The sequence below is a fragment of the Hesperophylax consimilis genome, chromosome 4 (genome assembly GCF_061612785.1).
Source record: "Hesperophylax consimilis isolate HC1 chromosome 4, BYU_Hcon_1.0, whole genome shotgun sequence".
Classification (NCBI taxonomy): Eukaryota; Metazoa; Arthropoda; class Insecta; order Trichoptera; family Limnephilidae; genus Hesperophylax; species Hesperophylax consimilis.
In genome coordinates this window covers 32,644,145-32,670,855 of record NC_142839.1, presented here as the reverse complement: position 1 = coordinate 32,670,855, position 26,711 = coordinate 32,644,145, and the positions used below count along the sequence as shown (strand labels likewise).

At 34.8% G+C, this 26,711-nt stretch overlaps 2 protein-coding genes across 2 annotated transcripts; one reads left to right on the top strand and one right to left on the bottom strand.

Annotated features, from left to right (window-relative positions):
• The first annotated feature begins 317 nt into the window (after positions 1–317).
• Hel25E (ATP-dependent RNA helicase 25E) lies at positions 318–6,473 on the top strand. Its single transcript, XM_089631415.1, has 9 exons — positions 318–414; positions 560–771; positions 2,923–3,327; positions 3,544–3,662; positions 4,997–5,128; positions 5,334–5,480; positions 5,657–5,794; positions 6,066–6,222; positions 6,356–6,473. The coding sequence occupies exons 2-8, from the start codon at positions 567–569 to the stop codon at positions 6,195–6,197; spliced, it is 1,278 nt and encodes a 425-aa protein (XP_089487541.1). The 5' UTR covers positions 318–414; positions 560–566; the 3' UTR covers positions 6,198–6,222; positions 6,356–6,473.
• A 7,626-nt stretch (positions 6,474–14,099) lies between these two features.
• pirk (poor Imd response upon knock-in) lies at positions 14,100–14,924 on the bottom strand. The gene has a single exon (XM_089631414.1). It carries the CDS (start codon positions 14,897–14,899, stop codon positions 14,597–14,599), a length of 303 nt encoding a protein of 100 aa, XP_089487540.1. The 5' UTR covers positions 14,900–14,924; the 3' UTR covers positions 14,100–14,596.
• Between the last annotated feature and the right edge of the window lie 11,787 nt (positions 14,925–26,711).

Genomic DNA, 26,711 nt, shown 5'->3' with positions numbered 1-26,711 from the left:
GACGTCGTCAAATGTAATCAACATTTTGATCAACCAAATTTTAAAAATGGATAGGTAAGTATCTTGATTACCACAATCCTATCGCAGTCGCATTCTCGTAATGGAAGTGGCACAAATAATGGCACAACAAGCACTCACTCTTGCAAAAGAGCAGGTTTCTAATATATGTGCATTTTTTTTTTTAATTTGAACATTTATCGTTAATTTCGAAGCAAATTTTATTTCTTGTCGAAATAAACATATATAATTCGAATATGACCATCACTATCCGGTTTAATCAATCCCAATCAATCCATAGATACTCCAGTCTCCATTTCCATTTTCCATAGAGAAAAATTAAATAATAGATCTATTTCCGGAAGCTACGAGCGTTGCCCGTCTTTATTCAGTCGCTTTTTATCGTTAATAAAAAAGGTAATCTATCAAAGTATTTCGACATCCTATGTCTAATTGTTCTGAATGTTTATGTTCCTACTTCCTAATCCTTTGCTTTATTCATATAGAGGCGTAGTTATTACGGATTTATCAATATCTCATATTTACACCGGTTTTCTTCCAGCACAGCAATGGCGGATAATGACGATCTTTTAGACTACGAGGATGAGGAACAAACCGAGCAGGTTGTGGTTGAAGGTTCAACCGATGCCGTCCCTAAAAAGGAAGTCAAAGGATCTTACGTCTCCATCCACAGTTCGGGTTTTAGAGATTTCCTGTTGAAACCTGAAATCCTCAGAGCTATTGTTGATTGCGGTTTCGAACATCCATCTGAAGGTTAGTTCAGTACATAAAACATTTCCGAGTTTAAAAAATAACTGGTCCATTCGTTTATTTTTTTAATTTGGAAAATGGTTAGTTTCGGTTGATAGATGTCGCCCAACAGCCCTAGACACGTAGTTTAAAAAAAAGTGATTTGTAAAATTATATGCGTATTATTCCCAACCCCTTTGTGAAAATCAGTGAAAACTCAAATTTAAATGAAAATGCATTGATTAATAATTCCTTACATTACATTCACTCACTTCATGCAAAGATTTATCGTCTCTTTGAACACCTGTACTTGCAGAAGTGTATCAAATATAATTATATGATGTTAAATGTTTGTTTACGCAAGTGTTGTGTCCACTTGTACCGATTTCACCAAAGCTTTTGCTGACTACTCGGAGAAGATTACTCACCCATGTTGCACAACATTTTTGACCATACAAAATACATTATTTTATATTGTGGTCATGCATTCATGTTTTATATTGGGTATTTGTTGATCAACATTGAAATACATGCAGTGTTGAAAGGTTTTCTGTTAATTCAAATTGACCACTTTCATAAAACTTTTTAATGCTATGGACATCTTAAATATAATGATGATAAGCTAACTAATCTGATTAAAATACATGTTCACTTGTTATTTTGGGTAAATATACAGAAAAGTTGAAAAAATTGCCTTTTGTATCAGTTATCAGAAGTATTTCAGTTTCCCGAAATGGAAAGTACTGCATTTTAATAGTTAAAATTGGCTGTTCATTTGGGGCCATTGTTATTGAAAATATCCAGTTTTGTTTTATAAACAAAATATCTATTAACCTTTCCCATACTAACCATCGTGTGTTAGTTACATATGGGTTATCCAAATACCCGTATCTGTATAAAACGTAATACATAGTTGGTTTTGAGTGGTAAGTTCCCAACCATCTGGTCTGGTACAGAAAATGACCGAGGCCAGTCGATCGCCCGAACAACACCCACCAGTGCTTTTTAAACTGGGATATAAATATTTTCAAATAAAAAATAATTTGTTAACAATTGCAGTAACTACTGTTCTTTATTTTTTATTAAAACTTACAAACAAAGAAAGCATTTTTAACATAATGATAATTTCTTTACTTCTATAACCTTCGCAAATATTCTATTGAAAAATAATATCTTGTTGACAAATTTGTGAAAAACGGTTAAGATATATGCCGCAGGAGAAAGAAATAGCACAATCAAGTTAATCAAATACTTAACAGAAGACGTATCTATGAGCTGCTGTATGGGATGTGTATGAAAAAAGGAGTGTGTGGCGGTATATCATCTCTACCCACCCCTGTGCTAAATGGCCATAAAAATTTACGCATATAGAATATTTAAAAAAATTTAAATAGTATTTTTATTTTTTTTAAAAGGAAGGCTAAAAATTTAATTTGAAAACAATTTATTTTTTATTTTTTTTTTAAAGGAAGGCTACAAATTTAATTTGAAAACAATTTTTTATTTTTTTTTTTTAACATAACTCCCCCTTTATTTAAAAATAAATGTTTAAGAACTTTGGAAACCTAAACATGCATGCCCTCCAAAAAGGTAAAAACTGACTAACTGCCTGTATCAAAAGAAAGGAATTCCGAGCAACAAATGCTGCAGGAAAGTGCGCAAAACATTATAACTGTCTCGCTCCTTCACACTTGTGGTACGGGCTATGCCCTGCTGCCATCCGGGCATAGCCCGTATGGCAGCAGGGGATCCACAAACAAATAATATGACTCAAGAACAAGAAGAATGGTACCGAAACACATACGATATACTAGTGGGCAATGCGATTTGTAGTATTATTTATCATAAACAATATTTTTCAATATATCGCGCTTTGAAGGTTGGTTTTCGTAAGGATTACAAAAAATATGAATTAAATTGTACAATTAATTATCGAGATATCGTGTATGAGGTGGACTATGGGGATTTTTTACACCCCTCTCTGTGGGCTGGCTAAATTAAAATGCATTATTTTCAGTTACTGAAATAGTTGTTTCTCATTGTTATTTAACAGATACTGAGTATTAAAAAATAAAATTTACCTAACCGTGTCCCACTTTTCTGTATATTTACCTCATTTCGAAGGAATTATCACAAGTATTGCTATTTACATTAAGTTTATTATTTTTCTTACAGTTCAGCACGAATGCATTCCACAGGCTGTGCTGGGTATGGACATTCTGTGTCAAGCCAAGTCTGGTATGGGTAAGACGGCCGTCTTTGTGCTGGCAACCCTCCAGCAGCTGGAGCCAACGGAAAACCATGTTTATGTACTGGTCATGTGCCACACCCGCGAGCTGGCTTTCCAGATTAGTAAGGAGTATGAGCGTTTCTCCAAGTACATGGCTGGAATTAAGGTGGGCGTGTTCTTCGGGGGACTGCCCATTATGAAGGATGAAGAGGTGCTCAAGGCCTCCTGCCCACACATCGTGGTTGGTACACCCGGACGTATCCTTGGACTCGTCAAGACCAAGAAACTCAACCTCAAACACCTCAAGCACTTTGTATTAGATGAGTGCGACAAGATGCTCGAGTTACTAGGTACTAAACTTTATAATATAATTCTTAACTCGTGTAATGGAATATGTGCATATATATTGTAAAGCTTGTTTTGATAAACTTTTACAAGCTGAATGATGAAACCCGATAGGGACACCTGAACTTAATGATTGACTCTATCACCCTGATTTAAAATGAATCAAAATGAGAATAATTTGGATCAAATGTTGGGCACTAATTAGTAATGTTGTATTTCAGACATGAGGCGTGACGTTCAAGAGATTTTCCGCAACACTCCGCACGGAAAGCAAGTCATGATGTTCTCTGCCACGCTCAGCAAGGATATCCGCCCCGTTTGCAAAAAGTTCATGCAAGATGTAAATGTCACCAAATCTAATATTTTGAAATCCTGCGAATTCAAAAACACTGCGCGTCGTCTCTCACAATCTTTCGTTTTCGGGGCCAAAATGGGGTGCATCAAGATGGGTAGCGGGAGGGCCATAGACACTGCAGCCCGCCGAGTAGGCTAGGGGGGCGTCAAGACATCAAGATTCAAGAAAGAAGACGGATTAGCTTGTTTAGTCGGCTGCAGTGAACCATATTGAGTAGGAGAAGGAGAGCAGAGTGCGCAGCTGACAAGAGTCCCGAGCTCGCCCGCCACCAAACATCCTCACCACTTCTTTGCTCACAAACATGATGTGTTGTGACGTAAGATATTATCGCTGGGTTTTTTGATTTTTCGCCAAGGATGCTTCCTTTTTCATGGATCAATGTGGTTGCCTCACAACTGGAACGCATTTTTTCATTCATGCTCTATATTTTTTTTATCAATCAATCATTGCGATGTTTGATCATACACTACTCAAATTCATTTGCAAAGTTTTTTTTTAAATTTAACAAAAAAATAATGTCTGCATTGTTTAATTTTCAATTAACGTGAATGGAGAATTTTTTCTTATGATGAAACTTGATAGGGACATCAGAATCATGATGCTGATTGACTATCTTTACTGATTTTAAAGGTTTTATTTATTTTTTTATTTAATCTTCTGTCTATCATCGCAATGATTGTTTTAAATTATTAACATGCTTTTATTATTAGTAGAATGTTGACATTGGCAGTTGTCGCTCCCTTGAGAAAGAGTTGGGAAATGTGTCTAATCTGTGCACTCATCAATATTCTACAGTTTACATCACAAACATGATTTGGTGGGCAAGGCAATCATTCCTTCAAATGAGTCTTTCTAATTCTGTGTGGGTCTGTGAGGTTTCCATCCATTCATTCATTTCATATTCATGTTGTGCGACAGATTTCTGGGTAAATGAGTTAAAATGAATTATCCCTAATTCCATAATCATCATATTTTGGAATTAAAGTATTTAAAAGTGAATGATTGTAGTTGGATATTAAAGCACTTCAAATGGTATGAAAGTTGAGTTGTTAAAATTTGTTTGGAATATGTATTGCATTGCGCTCCCAGATACATGTGTTGTTTATTAACACATTCAGCAGAAATTCATATCCAGGTAGTAAGTAGTCATATTGGATCTTTAGAATCATGAGTAGTCACATTAGAAGCTATAGAATCGTGATGCTATTTTATTTAAAATGGATAATTTGGGTTTGACTTCATTGCTGATGTTTTAATAGATTTCTAGCGGTTGGAAACTAGTAAGTTTATCTCATGACAGTATTTATTCCCTCCACCAGCCCATGGAAGTATATGTGGATGATGAAGCCAAGCTCACACTCCACGGCTTACAGCAGCATTACGTCAAACTGAAGGAAAATGAGAAGAACAAAAAACTCTTTGAGCTCTTGGATGTCTTGGAGTTCAACCAGGTAGCTATGTCCATCTATGACAATAAATTTTCCGCATACTCAATAACTCTTTTTGATGATGATACTTGATAGGGACATCAGAATTATAATGATGATTGACTATCTTTTCTGATTTTAAAGTTTTATTAGTAGCAAATTAATTGAATGTTGCAATATAAGTACATATGTATGCAGAAATAAATTGATTCGAGAATTATCTTTATAGGTGGTGATCTTTGTGAAGTCAGTCCAGCGTTGCATGGCGCTCGCACAACTTCTCACCGACCAGAACTTCCCCGCCATTGGAATCCATCGTAGCATGACCCAGGAAGAACGCCTCTCCAGATACCAACAATTCAAAGACTTCCAAAAGGTATTTAACACCCCCTCTACTTAACGGACATAATGGACATTATGTTGTGATGATACTTTGATAGGGACATCAGAATCATAATGGTGATTGACTATCTAACCTGACCACAAGATTAAACTATGAAACATAACTAGTTCGATTAGCATCTCTTATTAATGGTGATGTTTAACTTCCAGCGTATCTTGGTAGCCACAAATCTGTTTGGCCGAGGAATGGATATTGAGAGAGTGAACATTGTCTTCAACTACGATATGCCCGAGGATTCCGACACCTATCTTCATCGTGTGGCTCGAGCTGGACGATTCGGAACTAAGGTAATTCATTCTACACATTTATGTACATAACAAATAACTCTTCTCTAATGATGATACTTGATAGGGACATCAGAACCATGATGCTGATTGACTATCTAATCTGAAATCTTACAAATTTTCTAGTAAAAGTGTGCTTATCTGAATTGACCAGTCAGGTAAATCTGTCCAAAATTTAAACAAAAGAAACACATTTCAATTATTATTATTTTAATAATAAAAGAATATTTCACATCACGCATTTTACTGATGTTTTTGTTTTACTTTTCAACAGGGTTTGGCCATCACAATGGTGTCTGATGAAGGAGATGCGAAGATCCTCAATGATGTCCAGGAGCGCTTCGATGTCAATATTACAGAGTTACCAGAAGAAATTGACCTGTCCTCTTACATTGAAGGAAGATGAAGTGCTCCCAATATTCTATATTTATGTGAGATTTCTGACAACCCTTTTTTCATTTTTCTGGACCATTTATGTCAGTGTATTGTTTTGATAATAAACATATCACAGAATAAGAAGACCTTGGTTTTTTCTAATAATCTTTTTTTTCTTCTTTGTTACAGATTTAGGACCATCCTAGGATACGTAATGTGTGTGAGAATGTAAGATTTGTGAAATTAACTTTATAAGATAAAAAATAAATGACTGAACTGGTTTATCTGCCACCAATCAAAAATTGTTTTATATTTTTCCTTTCATTTAGGGTAAGGCTCTTTCTAGCTAAGACACGAAATATTAAAGTTGTAAATATGGAGCCTTTCATTCACTGGCTGAGAAGATTAGCTGTTGGCAATTCATAGAGGAAGTGATATGAAGCATTTTATGCAATGCTGCTGGAGGTCACCTTAATTGCTCCCTAACTAAAAAATGATGGCTGGTGTGTACATTGTTTGCAATAAGTCACTTAACCTCTCAGGCTAGTGAACAAACTGTTACTACCTCTAGTCAAATTGTTCGCTTTTCAGAACAGGTCATATGGTCTCTTAAGAAATCATTGTATCGCCGCTTACTGTCGTAGTGAGAAATATGACCTAAACAGTCTTAGAAAGAGGAAATACGACTACAGAAGAGTTAAAATGTGCACCCCTATGTCCTAATCTAAAGGAGACTGCAATTGGAAAAAAATTATAAAACTAATTTTTCATATAGAACAAACAGTGATGTGACGGTAATATTTATTTTATAATGTCGCCTTTCAAAAATAGTTTTTAGTTTTTGAATACGTAACAAGAAATATTTCATTTATTTGGATTTTATTGCATAGCAGAAATACACTCGAATTCTGTGACCTGGCAGCGTCTGAAATATAATAGTCAAGATGCCAGAGGCATAAGGGGTTAAAAAACCGTTTTTCAAATTTTTTATTTGGTTTTGATAAAACCTCAATATTGTATTAAAATTTACGAAATTATTGATGATGTCAATACTCAAGCTGATAACAACATCGTGGTCAGTGTGTAACACCTGAAGTTTATTTACATAAAGAGCAGTTTCCCAAACTTTTTGACCCGCCTCATTTTCCAAGCTAATTTTCTTGAGCAAAACTTAAAAATAGAATCTCCTGCATTTTTTTCTGATAGAACCCACATGTTTTGTTATCACGTCAAGTTTCAGTAAAGTTAAATTAAACTGAACATATTCAATACAGCATTATTTCTATTATGTTTCCTTCATGATATGGCCTTATTGAAACTTGCTTTGTTCTATATGGATTTAGGGTAACCTGGTTTATTTATGGGGTAACCGGACCAAAGTAGGACGAATAGTGACAAAATGGAACACTTTGAATGGCGAAATAAAGCCATGAAAAAGTTTCATCACTTTTAAAGACTATAACATTTAAAAAGTGTTCTGTTTAGTCATATAATCGATTTAGTGTTCCTTGTAGAATTGATTGCATTCTCGCACCAATATAGCGTAAACAAAAAAATATTTAGCTTTTAGCTTGTCAAATTTTGCTTTGTACCCTAGCGGCTTGTTGCCTGTGAGGGCCCTACAACCTACTAGTCCTACTACTGCACCTCTCACGGACATTTGCAGCGACCCAAGGGACCACCAGAAGATATTGCCTACTTTGAGAATCACTGGCATATTGGTATAGACAGGACATAGGTTCATGAGCGTCTCCTTGAATAAAATTTAGAAATTCGGTACTAAACGATGACTCAAATGAAACTTTCGAGTGAAATAATAGACTTGCATTATTTTCAGCACATGATGTCATCTAATTTATTTTCAATCAATCATTTCTAGGAAAGGAAGGGGGAGTTTCTTTGCAATTTGAAGAATCGTTCAAATTCTCCGAAACAACCCGTCCTTACTTTGCAATTTGAACAATTCATCAAAATTCAACGTTCGTTTTCGGGTTCTGTGAAAGTCCTATTCAAGTTCTGTTATTATATCATTATAGGCCAGTTGCTTGACAGAACTGAAATAATAACATAACTTTGAAAAATCTTTCACGGAACTTGAAAATTAACTTTGAAATTTGAAGAATTGTTCAAATACTCCGAAACAACCCGTCCTAAATCTGGATGAGACACCTATTTTTTCCTATGTGATTACAAAATAAAGATAACAAAGTAAAACGCCGCCCCTTACTAATAAAGTGTTCTAAATTTTAGAAACCTATCAACAAAAATTTACCATATTTTGGTTGTTTATTAACTAACTAACCATCACGCCGTTTCCCCGCATGGGTAGGCAGAGAGGACGGACCGCCAAACAACTCGGTCTTGGCACACACTTCTTTTCTCATTCACATTCATACATCGTCTCATACATACTCTTCTATTATTCTGACTCTTGACATGGCCCGACTCGAGTATCTGATTCACTTGATCGTGCCACGTCTTCCTCGGGCGTCCCCGACTTCTGCTACCATTCGCATTTGCATCATATATCCTCCTTACACTCCTATACTATATATCCTACATGCCCAAACCATCTAAGCGTCCCTTTCTTAATCTTACTCATTACGCTTACATCAGCCTTGCACTCTTTGCGGATCTCCACATTCCTCACACGATCAAACATGGTTTTACCACACATACGCCTCAGGGATCTCATTTCAACAGCATTTAATCTACTTTCATCCTTTCTTTGCCAGTTCCATGCCTCACTTCCATACATCAAGGTAGGTACCAGCACTCCGTTGTGGACTGCTAACTTCGCTTCTTTGGACATTTTTTTGTAAGCGGCAACGGCGTTCAGTCCTCCATTAACGGAATTACCTGCATTTACCCTTCTTTCAATATCTCTGTCAGCCTTCCCATATCTCGTAAACATACTTCCTAAACACACAAACTCATCCACCTGCTCCAAGTATTCCTCATTCACAATTATATTGCACACTGTTTTCGTACTCTCTCTTTCAAACACCATTACTTTAGACTTACTTACATTCATCATTAACTCATTCTTCATGCATACTTCGTTCATCCTAGACACGAGAGACTGTAGATTATCTATACTATTAGCAATCAGCACCGCATCATTAGACAACATTCTGGAGGAGGCCCACCACTTCCCCGCCCTGTTTTAGGTACTGATGGTACCCCTTCAGATCTCTCGCAAGGACGCTAATTTTTTTGAAAAAACGAGTCTACATTTAAAATTTCAAAACAAGACCTCCAAAATGTCCATGCATACGATGTTATTCGCAGTATGCAAGTGCTGTGTATTCATAATTTTAGTAAGTTCTATTCTACTTGGTTAATATAATAAAAACACATTTACAAAATGTCAACAATAGGTAGAGAAGAATTAAAATAATACACAGCCACCTGCAAAAAGAACAAAAAAGAAAAATGGTAAAGTATGCGCCTCTTTCTGTGGTGAAGGGGGTGTCGATACCCACTAACAGGCAGGCCTAGGGAGAGAAAGCTGGGCGTTGGATTGGCTTCACGAGAATCAGGTTCCGCGCCCCTAAGCCAGGAAACCGGTTGTGCCTCGACGAGAAGAGTGAGTTGGGGTTGGGAATATCCCGAAGACCATGAGGAGAAAGCCGGAAGGTCGGAATACCTGGAGGCAGGGTGGAAGGTCGCCAATCCACGTTCGGCCCATCCTCAGTCCAGTTCCTGACCTCAGGGGAGGCGCTGCGAGCAGACAATGACACAGATCCCTCATCGTGATTTGATCTTGAAGTTTGATATGCACGGACGAGGTCTTCTGTCACCCCAGGGTTGGGGTACGCCGGACTGACACAGAAAAATATAAGTTCAGTGCTACTACCAGCAAGCAGGTCACTCTATAGTAGAAAAGAAAGAACAAGATACAAAGCAGTGTATAAAAATAAAAGAAAATCTTAAAAAAAAATTATAAGCAGAATCAGTCTGTTACGAAATATCCAAAATAACCTGCAATAAGAGATAGAAAGTAAACATTAGATGCAAATAATAAACATTAAGTATAATCAGGAACAGAAAATTTGTAGAATGCTAATTAATACAGGAAATAAACAGAAAGAAAAAAAAAGAACAGTAATAAATATGTACCTACATGAAAACAATTTTCTCGTAGTCCATTGTGTCCAGGAGCAAGCTATTGATTTTAGTCTAGTACTCGACTCTAAGATCTGACGGTCACCTACCCACGCATCCGTGCGTGGCCCGATGGCAGTAGATAGTTGATTTATGTATGGTAGCTCAAAGTGAACGAAGCTAAAGCCACATGTAGAACGTAGCCGTGCGCAGCTATCCGTGACCCGCCTTAGGGCCCGTTCCCACTTCCGTTTTCAAATCGGAGGCGGGTCCCGTTTTAAAAACGGATGCCCTAGTGGCTGTAGTGGATGTATGGAGCTGTTCACACTTGTCCGACACGATTTGAAAACGGATCCGACATTTTTTGTCGGATGGCTCGCCTACGCAGCGCGTCCGTTTTCAAATCGTGTCGGCACACGCTCGCTCATAGTGTTGTATGGAGCTGTTCACACTTGTCGTCCAGTCGTTCCGGCAGAGTCCCCGCCAAACCCCGACCCCTCCCCGCCCGCTCCCTGTCGCAAGGAAGCAGGCACGCTGCGTGCTTGTATTTGGTTATTTTGTTAAGTAAATAAATCAAAACTACAATAATGGATAAGGAAATAAATCCCGAAAATTTAATACCACTGGTCGAAGAAAGAGTATGGTAATATTTTATCTTTAACTAAATAAAAACAAAACACTTGGTGTACACAACTTTTGTACATCAAAATATTTATTTTTATTTTTTTAAGTTTACTTTTTTTAAATTTGAAAGCTTTAATGAGATGCACGGAAGAGCGTATTAGTTAAATAAACACATAATAAAAAATATTTGAGTTGTTATTGTTTTCTTATTTTAAAATATCGATAGCCTTTCTTCTTCAGTACAAATGCACTTTCTAACTAACTAACTAACTAACCATCACGCCGTTTCCCCGCAGGGGTAGGCAGAGAGGACGGACCGCCAAACAACTCGGTCTTGGCACACACTCCTTGCCTCATTCACATTCATACATCGTCTCATACATACTCTTCTATTATTCTGACTCTTGACATGGCCCGACTCGAGTATCTGATTCACTTGATCGTGCCATGTCTTCCTCGGGCGTCCCCGACTTCTGCTACCATTCACATTTGCATCATATATCCTCCTTACACTCCTATCTTCGCTCATTCGCTCTACATGCCCAAACCATCTAAGCGTCCCTTTCTTAATCTTACTCATTACGCTTACATCAGCCTTGCACTCTTTGCGGATCTCCACATTCCTCACACGATCAAACATGGTTTTACCACACATACGCCTCAGGGATCTCATTTCAACAGCATTTAATCTACTTTCATCCTTTCTTTGCCAGTTCCATGCCTCACTTCCATACATCAAGGTAGGTACCAGCACTCCGTTGTGGACTGCTAACTTCGCTTCTTTGGACAATTTTTTGTTAGCGCCTACGGCGTTTAGTCCTCCATTAACGGAATTACCTGCATTTACCCTTCTTTCGATATCTCTGTCAGCCTTCCCATCTCTCGTAAACATACTTCCTAAATGCACTTTCTCAATTTTGTATTTTGATATGTTAAGCTCTCTGAAACTCATTCCAGTAGATGGTTAAAGGAAGTGATAGACATTCTCTTAAGCCATTAAGCGCCCTTGAGGTGATTTTTCATGGTGAAAACGGCGCTATATAAATAATCCAATCATTATTATTCTAAAATAATTAAAGAACTTTAGTTCATCACTTCTCAACTCACCAATTAACACTTGGAAAATTCCTACAGAAAATCATTCGGCTATGATTGGGTGTACCCAAAATTTTCTTTTCACTTTTTTCCTTCTATTTAATAAGTACCACATGACAACAAGAGCTTCATCGTCGTCCATTGCGCACCATTACTGAATAATGAGCAAATAACATGTTTTTGTTGAATCGACAATTATTTTTTTTCGTAGAGTATGGTCCGTTTTTAAAACGGATCCGTTTTTAAAACGGTAGTGTGAACAGGGCCATTGGCCGTCCGTTTTTAAAACGGGACCCGCCTCCGATTTGAAAACGGAAGTGGGAACGGGCCCTAAGATTGTTAATACAGCACACTTGAAGTGATTTTTCACAAAAAACACCACTATACAAATAATTATCCATTTAAAATTGTTATTTACTTTTCTCAAATACGGAATGCCATATTTTACATAAAATATGCTGTCATCGTAAATAGTAACCTAAAATATAAATTTATGGTTCACATAACTTCTTCGGTTGGTATTATTATAATAATAATAATATTGGACAATTTTTATAGCGCCGTTTTGTGAGTTATCACCTCAGGGGCGCTTGTTAGAAAATATCGTAAATAACTGTTTCCGAATGAATTTTGACATCGAGATAAGAGAGAATCGATTTATGTTTATTATACGATAAGGAATCGTAATATTTGTAAAATGATTGATTGTGTTCGTTACTAATTGCTTGTATCCATAAATAAACCACCCACCTTGTATGTGTGTGGTTTTCAGCGTACTGCATCCTGCCTGCAAAGGGCGCCTGTGAGTCTGCAAACCTCAGAATGCAGACGCTTATTTTTTTGTGGCGTAGAAGGCGCTTTTCACATATTTTCACAATAAACATGGCAGAGAAGACTATTTTTCGATTGGTGATTTCGTGAAAGATTACAAAAAATAATTATGACGTTATATTTATCAAAACTGTAGCTATTTTTTTATATAAATCTTTGTACAAAAAAGTTTGTAATTAGAAGTAGTTCATAAATTATAATCACAGGATTAGATGAATTTTACAATAATGTTTTTGGTACCTAACAACAAATTTGAATGCTATAACCGCTATGACAGCCACTAGCAACGTAACATGCTATTAAGGCCCCGTGGTAAGCGTTCAAAGATGGTTTGAAAGGGAGATACGTAAATAAGAATGTTAGAGGGAGTGCGCTAATATTAAAATACGATAATAATTAAACGAAAATGGTGAAAATATTTCATTAAACACAACTCGTTTGAAATAGAGCAAAAATCTCACGACAAATGCTTTAGTTGCATTTAAAGATACAATATTTTTCATGCATATAACATATTAAATAACAGAACAAAACGTGTTTTTAATAATTATCGGAGCTTACTTTGCGATTTTTTTCTATCAAGGGAATTTAATATAATTAACGTTTCGGCATGCCAAATGTATACATGTTATCTTAAAAAATAACATGTTTTTTTGGAACTTCAAAATTTAAAGAGAAACTTGTCATAAATCGGTAGAAATTGGGTATTCGGGGGCTTAACAATAATAATTTTCATAACATTAATGTTATTATATAGCTTTGAATTATGTAGAAAGTGAAATATCTATACAGGGGTTTAAGGGACGTACTCTGACATAATTTGGAGTAAAAATGTAAATGATATTTTGGTTTCATTGACATTTTCGAAGTTTTCAACAAAAAACATTTTAAAAAATCAGTAAGTATTACACACTTAAGATCGAGGTGAGGGCTTGGGCTGTTACTCGGCTGAGAGACCAGTGATGACACGTGGAAATTTTTTTTGTTTGATTTTGATGAAAAAAAAGTATTTGAAGATCAAAATTTCATAACATTTTTTACTCCAAATAATGTCAGAGATCACTTGTTAAAAAGTCTAGTACGTCCCTTAACATCCTGTATATTTATATATTTTTTAAATATCATAGGCCTTGTTGGTATCTATCTGAGTTCTGTGGTTCTATGAAGCTTTTATTGCCCCTTGACTGGCAAAGTAACTTAATAATTAACTTTTTGGTTGTAACATTTTTGTAACGACACATTTATAAAATAAAAATGATAGCTCATCAGTCTTGTAAATTCTTTATTATTTTTATACATTTTGGCTCTCGTGTATTTTCTAAATAAATATGTAAATAATACTGGCGAAATTAATAATCCATGTCACGTAATTTTGTGCATTCTTTAAAACTTTAAATTACTTTCGATAATGTGAACATCGACTGTAGAAAATAATACTGAGTAGGATGCAATTAGGTATCAAAGAGATATAATATTATGGAATCTATGGTGATTGACCATTATGTAATCACTTATAGATAGGTACATTAATATTAGCTTGCAATACCACGTCCCTCACACAAATTAACCTCCTTCCGTACCGTAATTAAATTATCACGTTATGTTCACAGAATTCAAAGAGTGAAACTTTAGGTACCGACGCTCAAATCACTTAGCGTGTGTGACCTGCAATCTGCAGTCATAACACTATTCACAGGAAGCAGCAATAATTCCACTGATGCTCGGTCCTGTAATCCAATGACTCCAAAGCTATCCAGATTTGTCCTATCTAATTTAGGATTTTCGAGATTGAAGCACGGAACCTCCTGACCCGATGTAGCGCACCTTGTCTCCTTCATGGCGCTCCTTGAGATTAATGACTCCTCCATTCCCCACGTAAGTCACGTCACCGAAGTTCTTGTTGATCTTGATGGATCCTCCGTTGCCCACGAGTTGCACGCGGCCATTATTCTGTCCTACGTGAACGGTGCACAGATTCCCGATCACACTGATGGAATCGTAATTAGAAGAGAAGACTAGTTTCTTGTTGTTACCCACGATAGTTTGACTGTTATCACCCCCGACTTTGGACACCATTATGAGACTGTATCTCTAACGGAGCTCAGAGCTTGAATGATGAAGTTGGCATCCGGCGCGGCTATAAATACGGAGCGCTGCGAGCAGCAGCGCCAGCAGATAGGTACAAAGGTTATTTCCCTCATATTTCTCTTTCGGGGTTCCCGCGGCGCTCCGTGTTCAGTTATCAATTATTATTATTATTATTGTGTTATCAAACATCAGGTGTGGTCAATCTGATTCGTGGAAATTAACTGTAGCCGGAAAGTGGAATTCATTTTGTTTCCGCTCAACCAATTATTGTAAGAAATGCTGTTATCATAAACGTTAAATTCGCAGGTCTGTTACTTATCTCAACATGCATATTTCCGTTTATTTTTCCTACCATTTAGGTAGGTACTATACATATAGCCATTATATTATAATATTTAAAATCTTGCATGATTCAAGTTGAAATATAAGTATGATCGGTAATAATATCAGTAATTGAGGAATTCTTATTTCTACAAATAAAATTTAAAAATGGGAAACATTATTTTTATTTTTTTACTTGTCCGGTCAGTGGCCTAGTTGGCATAGCGTTTGGGTTTCACCCAGGCGTAGTGTGTTCAATTCCTCGGCTGGCTAAGTCCTCCATCAGAACACAAACAACATTTTCCGCTTACTGTGGTGGTAGTAGGATATTTTCAAATATTGTCAGGTTATTCGTAACCTGGGAACGTTTATCCTTCTTTAAAAAAAAAATAAAAACTACGAATACCTTTAGAAAATAGACAATACCTATTGATCGTGATTCGCGAGATAACAAATAATAAATACATATTGTATAGTTAGGTAATGAAAAATTAGCAAATATTTTATCATAAAAATGCTATTTGGGTCATTTTTGAATACGTCTGCATAAACCTCGGATACCACAAGAGAAGTGACTTATAAAATTCTAGGAATAGAATGAACCAACAATCGAGCACCTAAATAGTTTAATACATGATGATATTTTTTTTATAAGAATGCAAAAATATTATTGGTTGGCACTGCCCGTAATGTTCTGTGTATCATAAATGTTGATTTAAGAAGATTTTTTTTATTGTAATCCCGTTTAATTCTCAAAACCAATAATCTACCTATCTTCTGTGTTTACAGTGTGTAAACAGAACGTACTTGATTTTTAAGATATCATTGATCTGTTCGATGATGTATTTTTTTCTAAGTATTTAATTTTTTTTTCCATCACACGTCGCCTCTGAGTAGTTGGGTACACCTTACCGGGTTACGCGGTACACACTCCGCCTCTTTCCAGCAGAGACAAGAAAGAGCGCGTAGGTAAGTGCCACGTGACCCGTTTCGACCTGTAGGAGAGTGATTAGAAGAGCCGAGAAGATACCTATCATTGAACAGAAATATGACATCCGCCTTTTATCCTGCTTCTTGAGGAAATTTTGCATACTTGACGTTCGAAATAATAGAAAAATTACGGTCCACAACCGATTACGAATAACTCTGCGTAAAGCCCGGGCAGCGCCGGGAACTTCAGATAGTTTTGACATGAAATATTTACCGAATCTATTTTATTGGTGTAGAAGTGTTTAATTTGTTCTAATACATTTTTTACCGTTTTTAATCAGTTTCAACTCGATTTGTTCCAACGATTAGGGGACTTATAAAAAAGGCTATTATTGACACCAGAGTGTGTTAATCTGGCATTTTATTTAAATCTTGCTTAATGTCCTTGAAAAACATTAAAAAAACTTTTTTTTCTTTTATTCTTCACAATAAAAAATAATTTGTAATTAAAATAAATAAGATCTGCACAAAAGAAGCACTTCAATAAGGCTTGAATATAACATTATGCAGGAAGGTATCTACCTACAAAATAATAATAATATTTTAATGATTTGTATGGCGCCGTTTATGTGAAAAATCACTTCAGGGGCGCATATATTCTCCATCTTATCTAACTACAGACAATCAATTAAACCCGCCCTTGAGGTAATTTCCCCCCGAAAACGGCGCTATACAAATAATCCAATCATTATTAACTTGTGAAAAAATTGATGGTCAGAATGTAGTACATAGGAACCCTGCATACGAGTAACTTTAGTTGCGGCGATAGGTTGGCAACTATTTCAAAATCCATACAAAAATTGTTGCCTGCAACTAAAGTTTCTCGTTTGCGTTTATTGAAACTTTCTAAGCAAAAAATGAGAATTAGCGTAGTGTATAATAGACTTCCTAAGTACCGTTAAGTGTTATGTATATTTATGGTTGCGTTAGAACAGTTATATGATGTATAATGATCCAGGAAAACTTAATTGATTCATTAATATTAACTCCACACAGGATGACTCTAAAGAAAAACATTCCCTCAGGACCTATGTCATCTTTGAGGATGCTGTGTGGAGTGTCCTTGTAGGAAAATGAAGGAGAGGAATCCTGGGAAGGAAAAAGGAAGGAGGGGTGATTAGGAATTTAGGGGTCAATGTGTCAAAAGTGACAGACACAAACCACTTGGGGTGACCTACCCATACTGCCTACAAAATTGATTGGTTCAGCTACATGTATAAACATAGGCATTCAGCTCATTCAGGCCTCAGCACGGGCAAGCCACCCAGTGAGGCCTACATTACTGGAAAACATAAATTGTAACAAAATAATGTACCAAATTAAAAAAAAAAAAAAAAAATAGACGAAGACGTACCGACTCCTTCGACCACACTTAGGTACAGGGGCGTAGCCAGCTTCTAAGCTAGGGGGGCAGTTTAAATTTTGTATAGAGCTTACAGAGAAGGTACAAGGAAGTAGTCAGAATAAATTAGAAATATTTACATAAAAGCTGATGTGTACCCGGCGTTGTTCGGGGTTATGCACAGGGCCGTCATAAGCCATAAAGGTAAGGTAACTAACATAAATAATAGCTTAAAATCGGTATCGTAGCTAAAGCGTTCACACGGGGAGAGTTCAACCATAAAGGGAGGTTGGACCCTGGTGGGAGGGCAAGGGAGAATGTGGGGGAGGTGCTTGGAAATTTTATTATAAATTTTTTTGGAACCTCTACTTTCACCACTTATTATTTATATATTTTGACGGCCTCTGTGGTACGGCTCCCAATTAGCACGCTGGAGGTCGTGGTTTTAAATCGAGGCGTGAGCTTTGTGTTATTTCACACACGTTCCAGAGTGGAAGATACTCTCAGTATCGCCATGGTTTAAGACCACCATTCAGAATTAAAACGTTGCTTGAAATGGCTTTGGCCGTGTTTGATGACCAGATCTGAATAGCCAGGTACTTCCCCACCTTTCGCTCCCATCTCCTTCCCCTCCCCACTGGCTTCAGCCTCACAAACATACCTCAATTGGGTATGTCATAGTCTCACTGGCTCCAGACGGTTGGGAGCAGTTGGGACTCTTATGCGGTTTCATACCAAAAAGTAGAGATTCTTTTTACAAATTTGAAATCATCGTATTTATTTGGATTAACTTTTTTGTAAACCTAACTACCTGAGCTTTTTTGTATATACCTAACTGCCAGAAGAAAATTTGATACTGAGATCCTTACGCTTCTTTTGGACAAATTGTATAATTTCTTATTTGAAAAAAATATATTTATTTTTTATAATATTGATTTTTTTTTGGTTTTAGGCATTTCACCCTGAAAAGAGTGCTTTGTGACATAATATTGATTACATTTTATGCTTTTGACTGTCCAACTAGGAAGGATTCCCGTTTTAGGACAGTCAAATTTACAGGTTTCAAGTTATCCTAGACGAATACAGGATTTAAGACTAGATAAAATAAGTATGTTAAAACGAAGATACATAAAGATACATAGAGGCGCTCGTGATAAATAATTATAAAATTACATTTTTTAGTAATTCCATAATTATTTATAAATAAGTATGTAAATATGTTTTATAATTAAGTAGGTAGGTATTTACCTAGTTACAAATCCGACGATTTTAGAGGATATTTTGGTTTTTATTTATTAAATAAGAGATAATAGAAACAAAACATTTTAACGCGAGGTCTATATTGTTCTCAGAACTACTAGTATTATTATTATCTAGTTCTGAAAAGTTGCAGTGACATAATACATTAAATCATAATGGACTCCAAGATTATTAGTTATTCACTTGGATTTATTCCATCTGTGACAGGGCCTATATTTCTAGGAATTAAGAATCACACTTTTATTACTCAACCATTCTATCACCACGTCATAAATATATCTTTGTTACTTCAATATTGGAATTTGGATCGGCCTTCTAAATTCCTTAAAATTTATTTTATAAACTTTGAACTTTGATTTCTTAAGGTAGGTTGGTGTATGTTTAACTCCTCAGGCTAATTTGTTTTTTTTTTAAATAATAAACAGTCGTTTTGTTCGCTTTTCGGAACAGCTCATAGGTCGCATAGAAATCGTTGTGTTAAAAGAAAAAATGCCAAGTTTTGCAATCAAATATAGAAGTTAACCACAGAATAATTAAAATGTACACCTCTATGAAACCATAGATTCCGATCGATATTTGAGAAAAAAATATTATACTTGTGATTTTTTTTATTAATTATTTTTATATGAAACGAAAGTAATGATTATAATACATTTATCCAATAATTTATTGAATATAGAATGGCTCACCTAACGAAAAAAACGTAAGGTGAGCCATTTTTGAAACTTATTTGTTTAATTTCGAAATTTTAATATTTAAGAAATTATATTTTTATTTCCAAAAATATAAATCGAAGGCGTATTTCATTACCTTTCAAAAATAGTTAAGTATAGGTATCTACTTACTAGATACTTATATATATTATACTTACTTACCTTGCCTATAGCTGACGTCGCTAAAGCACATTTTGTTGATACAAAATTCCATGGATATTAAATAAATATACACGGTGTCCGGAAACTCGTAGTACAAGCGGGAAATTGGAGAATCTACACCACATGGGGAACCCAAATAAACATAAAGTTTTTTGATTTGAGCATTTTCACCAAAAAAAATATTTTTCGGCTATTTCAGGGTTAAAATTTTTTCGTCATTCGACGCCGACGCAACGGATAGGAATTAATATTAGCATAGGTAGGTACTCACAATATGTAGCGATGTTCCGATCTCCAATTCAAAACACAAACACGTCAAATTATTTTTAATGTTCACCGTTAACTTCCAAGCACAGTTGGATCCGTCTGATGATTGATTATTGCACTATTTGAATCATGTCGGAGTTCATTTTTACCTCGTCGAAGGCATCGATGATAAGTCTCAAAATCAAAACATTAAAAACGTACAACTGTTTTCGAACACGTCGAACGCATCGATGATAAATCTTAAAGTATCACTATCAAAACAATAATAACGCGTATTAAAACACACAAATTTCGACCACAATTCGCTTTTATATTTAAATTAACGAGAAAACTTCTTAAAGCAAAATGCAATGTAAACAATGTATAAACAATCACATAAATACGGCCACTTGCGGCGACCCATAAACCAAAACTGACCTACTTACGATTTAACAGAAATGGGACATCTGCTTATCGTGCGTCTCTTGATGAATATGTTAGTTGAATATGTTAGTTGTGAATATGTTAGTTGAATGTTAGTGAATATGTTAGTTGAACCCAGCATACTAGAGAAAGCTGTATTTTGCGAATATGTCAGAGATAGGTATGAATATTAGAACAATAGATGTTTTAACCCTGCAGAGCAGAAATATTTTATGATTACACCGGATTAAATGAAGGGTGATTTTAAAATAATGCTTTAAATCTGGGTTTCTTTATGTTTTACTTTTAAGAATTTGATAAAAAAAATCAACTTCTGACTCGATTTACTCGAAAACGAAAGCTCAAATAAAAAAAAATTATACTACAAAATCGACTCCAAATGTGATGTAGATTCACCAGTTTCCCGCTTGTACTACGAGTTTCCGGACACCGTGTATATTCGTTTGTTAGTAGTTCCTCATGAGGCTGCTCAGCCTAAACGGCGCTTAGCGCGAGTTGCATTTTGGCACCCCTTGTCAAAACCAGTAGACGCGTGGGTAATCAATAATAGTCGGATGATTTGTACTTTTTTTAGCGCCGTTTTTATGAAAAATAATCTCAAGGGTGATGTGTTAGGACTGTTTAGTAATATCAGCGCTCAGACTGCACCAATTGCGGCCCTGTGACTGCTTGCAAAGCTAAGTGTGTCAATATTATTTATTATCCTCAATTTAAGAAAATTGTACTCCTTATTTTATTTATTTATTTATTTATTAAACGCCATAAAAGGCTTTTACAGTAATGTGAAACATGGGATTATAAGTACACAGTTCAGGGCTGTCAGAGACTTGACAATTAGAAATAGCATTTTTGATTAAAATAATACATCCACAAGCAGTTTTTATTGATGCTATACATATACATTTCACATATATGTATATATATGGAATGTATATGTATAGAACACCATATATATGTTACACATAAAGAAGAACACAACAGTCAGTATGATGCAGTACAAACAGACATTTAACATTTCACAAACATATCAATTACATTCATAACCAAGTATTTTTGCCTTGATGCAAGATGGTGAGGTTTTGAAAATATCAAAAAGGTCTGTATACGTGTTGGCAGTGCGGTGAAAACGCGCCAACGGTGAATGATACAAATAGTTAGTGCTATGATTGTCACTGTGGAAAAGATGGTGGAGTCGAGTTGATTTAACAGGGACACGAAAATTTATAACACTTAACATTTGAGGGCAGTCTATGAGATTGTTCAGTAATTTAAAAAGTATAAGAATGTCATTAATAGTTCGCCGGGTAGAAAGAAGTGGTAGATTTAGACCAGACATTAATGTATTATAGCAGATATCAATTACAGGCTGTCTCAATTTGAATTGAACGTATCGAAGAAATTTTCTTTGTACTTTCTCCAAGCGGTGAAAGTTACAGGTATAAATCGGAGACCATACAGGAGATGCATATTCTAGGTGCGATCTCACAAGAGAGCAGTAGAGTAATTTAATTGACTCAATGTTTTGAAAAGTCCTTGTGTTACGCATTACAAAACCTAGAATTTGCATGGCCTTATTGGAAATTGTTTCACAGTGACGATCAAAGGTAAGTTTTCTGTCAAAAATAACACCAAGGTCTTTGATAAATGGTACTAATGCAATTTCATTATTGTTAATTGAATACGATATGGTTATTGGAGTCCGTGAACGGTAAAAACACATGTGGAAACACTTTTTTACGTTTATGAATAATTTGTTTATTTCACACCAGCTAGCAAGTCTATCTATATTATGCTGAAGGATAAGTGCATCATTTAAACATTTTATAATCTTAAAAAGCTTTAGGTCATCTGCAAATAGAATGAATTTGACATTTTCGAAACATAAAGATAAATCATTTATAAACAATACGAAGAGAAGTGGGCCCAGATGAGAGCCTTGAGGAACTCCAGATGTTACTTTAAATTTATATGAGACTTTATTATTTAATTTTACCATCAGTTCGCGGTTACAGAGGTAACTATTCAACCATTTTAGGAATGATCCATGTATACCAAGGGCTTGCAGTTTCGCGAGAAGGATATTAATATTTAACTTATCAAAGGCTTTTGAAAAGTCAGTATATATTGAATCTACTTGTGCACGAGACGTGAAAGCTTCACAGATATAGTGTTCATACAATAGAAGATTGGTTGTGGTAGACCGACCGGTCACAAAACCACGCTGTTCTGGAGTAATAATATGCCTAAACTTAACAGCAATTTTATCTAAGACAATACTTTCAAACATTTTCGGGGTGGTAGACAGTATGCAAATTGGTCTATAATTTAAAACACAATTTTTATCACCTGATTTAAATACAGGTGTCAAGTGATTAAGTTTCCAAGGATCAGGATATATTCCAGTTTGAAGTGACAGATTGAATATGTGTTGAAGTGGAGCTGCTATAAACTGAGCGCATTCCTTTATGAATACCGGTGGAATTTTGTCAGAACCTGACCCCTTCTTACAATCTAGAGATCTGATCTTTGTATTAACATCATCCAGAGAAATGTGGCATGTTGATATGTCAGTTACATTGGTGTATTTAAATTCAGGTATAGTTACATTATCATTTTTCTGTTCATAAACACTTGAGAAATGATCAGCAAAGAGGTCAACTATTTCTTGATCACTGTCAGCATGTTTTCGCCCTGAATACATTGATCGAGGACAGCCGTTGTTGTCTTTAAGAGAATTCACATAATTCCAAAAATGTTTTGGATTTGACTTGATAGTCTGCTCTACATCTGTAATATAATCTGAATAGCATTTTTTAGATAGACTTTTACATTTATTTCGTAAAACAGAAAAAATTTTATAGCAGTCAGTGGAGTTATCGGATTTAAAGTTAATGTGGGCAATTTTTTTACATTGAATGAGTTTTTTTAGTTCAGTACTAACCCATTTTGGGTAACAGTCGTTACGTTTTACAATAGAAGTTGGTATGCAATTTTCAATAGTATCATAAAGGTTTGAGTTGAACACATTTGTTGCTTCTTCTACGTTTGTAGACATAAAAATGCGGGACCAATTGAGCGAAGAAAGATATAACCGCACTTGATTATAATCGGCTTTCTTGTAGTTTAGTTCGTGAACGGGAGGTTGGGGACTAAGGAGTTCAATGGGTGCCAAATAAATGGTCGCTTGTAAAGGGGGATGATGAGAGTCAATGGATACTATTGATTCACGCGATTCGCTGACATTACTATTATTTATGTTTGATATGACAAGGTCAAGAATTCTGTCATTTATATTTTTAACATGATTTAATTGTTTAAGGTTGAGAAAGTTGATGATATCAATGATTAATTGGGCTTTAGCAGAAATGGGATTTGAAGACTCGGTGGGTTGTACCCAGTTTACATTTGGGAGATTAAAATCCCCAAAAATTATTAATTTTGTTTATAAAACAAATTGTCTCTCAAAACCAACCCTGATTTTTTCTACTTTCAATGATTATTGAATAATGTGATTGTTTTCCTTGATTTTATGATATTTTATGCCATTAGTTCTTGATTTCGGTTTTTAACCGTCGATTCGTTTGTTTCTCTAATTTAAAAAAAATCTCACAGCGTTGCGTCAAACTTCTAATGATAATGATAATAATTTTTAAAATAACTATTCATCTTTGTGCTAATGATAACAGGCGTTATAATATCTACCTATCGCATTTTTAGTATTGACTCATGTGATTTTCGACATAAGATAAGTAAGTACTAAGGTACCTACGTGTTTATCTCCAAATTATCAATCTCAGATTGGAGGGGCCTCTGAGGTGGTAAGTAGGTAAAGCCAACGTGACGTCAGAGAAAACTGGGTCAAGGAATAAATATAAATCATACATAGGCAATTCCTGATGTCAAAATGTTTAACTTTATTTTTTTTTTTAAACTTCCGATTTTATTGTTCGGGTTAAATCTTCCCCATAGGAAAAACTAAACCCTTCCACACACTTTTCCACAAATGATCATCTAGTCAATCAACATTATGTAAGTGCATTATATAAGCAAAATAAATACAAAACAATACAAGAACAACACGTCAACTCACCAGAGATCAAATGGGAAAATAATTCACCGACTCCAGATATTTTCATATCAGAGGGTTCGGCTCGGTAGAACTTCTAACAGGGCCTATAAATCCTACAGATCCCTCAACATAAATATTTAAAAAATCTATTGTTATCCTACATGTATTCAAAATGACCGAATTTTGCACCTTTATATATAAATTTTTTGATATAACTAATACGCCTAAATTTTTAATGATAGACCTAGGTATAATGCCAGTAGCCGAAATAACGAATGGTAATATTTTTATAGTCTGAGAATGCCAAATTCTTTTTATTTTATTTCCTAAATCTGTGTATTTTCTTATTTTTAAATTAACAGATTTTTGAATATTACAGGAATTTGGAATAGCGACATCAATGATATAAGTTATTTTTTTAATTTTGTCATGTAAAACTATATCGGGTCTATTATGACTAATCGTTCGGTCTGTTAGTATAGTTTTATCAAAATATATTTTATAAATTTCGTTTTCTAAAAATGAATTTGGTTCGTATTCATAATATGGTACTATATTACGGCAGTCAATCAAGTTATGTTTAATTAACAAATTTTGGTGAATTATTTTTAAAACTTGATTGTGCCTAAATGTATACTCGGACGGTGCTAATATAGAACATCCCGATATAATATGTTCTATAGTTTCCGGAAAAGCCAAACATTGTCTACACAATTCATCAATTTGATTTGTATCTTTGATTATATGCTTTCTATAATTTTTAGTATTAATGACTCTATCCTGAATGGCAAGCATAAATCCTTCTATTTCTGCGCTCAACTCTCCAATACTCAACCATTTGTTTGACGAAAATTTATCAACATACGTTTTGTTGAGATAATTGAAGTGTTTTGCGTGTAAAATTTTATTTGACCAGGAATCTAATAATTCCTGGTTGGAATTTATAAAAATGTTGGCATTCTCATCGTATAAATTTAAGGTGTAATATTTCTATCTGCCTTGCAAATTATTTTGTGCATTTCTGAGCTATGAGCTTTCCTATGGAAAAAAAGTTCTTAGCATTTCTACCTGATTATGTTTCAAAGAAGTTATTTTGACTTTACCTCTACCTCCTAAATTTCTAGGTAAATTAACTCGTTCTATAGCTGAATTTGGATGATGGCAATTAAACTTTGTTAGCGTAGTTCTAATTAATCTTTCTAAGTTATCTAAATCTGTATTGGACCATTTAATTATGCCAAATGAGTACGTTAATAGAGGTATTGCCCAAGTATTTATTGTTTTTACTAAATTTTTTATAATTTTGGTTAACAATTCAACCGATATATTAGAAAAACTCATTTGGTCAATGCCTGAAAAATTGAGTTCTTCATTTTCTATCCAGGGCTCAGGCAGGACTCGTTATGTTTTATATCTTTACTTCAAATTTTAGTCCAAAAATCGCGCATATCTGATTCAGATGGCAACGGAATATTATTATTCGAAATAATACTTTGTTTATAGTCAAGTTTGGAATAAAATATTTTTTCATTTTTCTTGAATAATCTGTTACTTATTATTTTTTTTATTATACGTATTATATATTTAATTATATCTTTTTAATCTACTAGCTTTTACGCCTAATTTTTGTTTTAATAAATCCAATAAATCATTGATTATATTTTCATTATTATGACTATCTATGTTATAACCAAATTTTCTCCCAATTTCATCTACATGTCTCAAAATTTTCCTACTTCTATTCCCATTTTTATATTCTATTACTCTAACTATGTTACTTCTTAAAAATAGTACATCATTTTCTAATCTGATCTGCCATTCTGGTTTACTATAACTATATGATCTATCATCAGAGGATGATAATTTGATTCCTAACTTATTACAAACAGTAACAGCACTAGCATATACTCTTGTATGAAGTTCTAAAAAACTAATTTCATCAAATATGATTTTTGGTAAAATTATGTTATTTAATTTAAAAATTAATTTAGATAATTTATTTGACGTATGCAATTTTGGTCTAACTGTTGGTTATTTATTGTTATTATTTTTTATATTTATATTTTATTATTTTTATTGTCTATCTTAAATATTTTTATTTTTACTTTATTTTCTATGGAACTCGTTGGTTTGCACCATCCTCCCCGAGATCTGGAATAAACAAGGCAAACTTTTTTTAATATTTTATGTGAAACAGCACAAGAGTCCCAACTGCTGCCAAAAGTCTGGAGCCAGTGAAACTATGGTATCCCC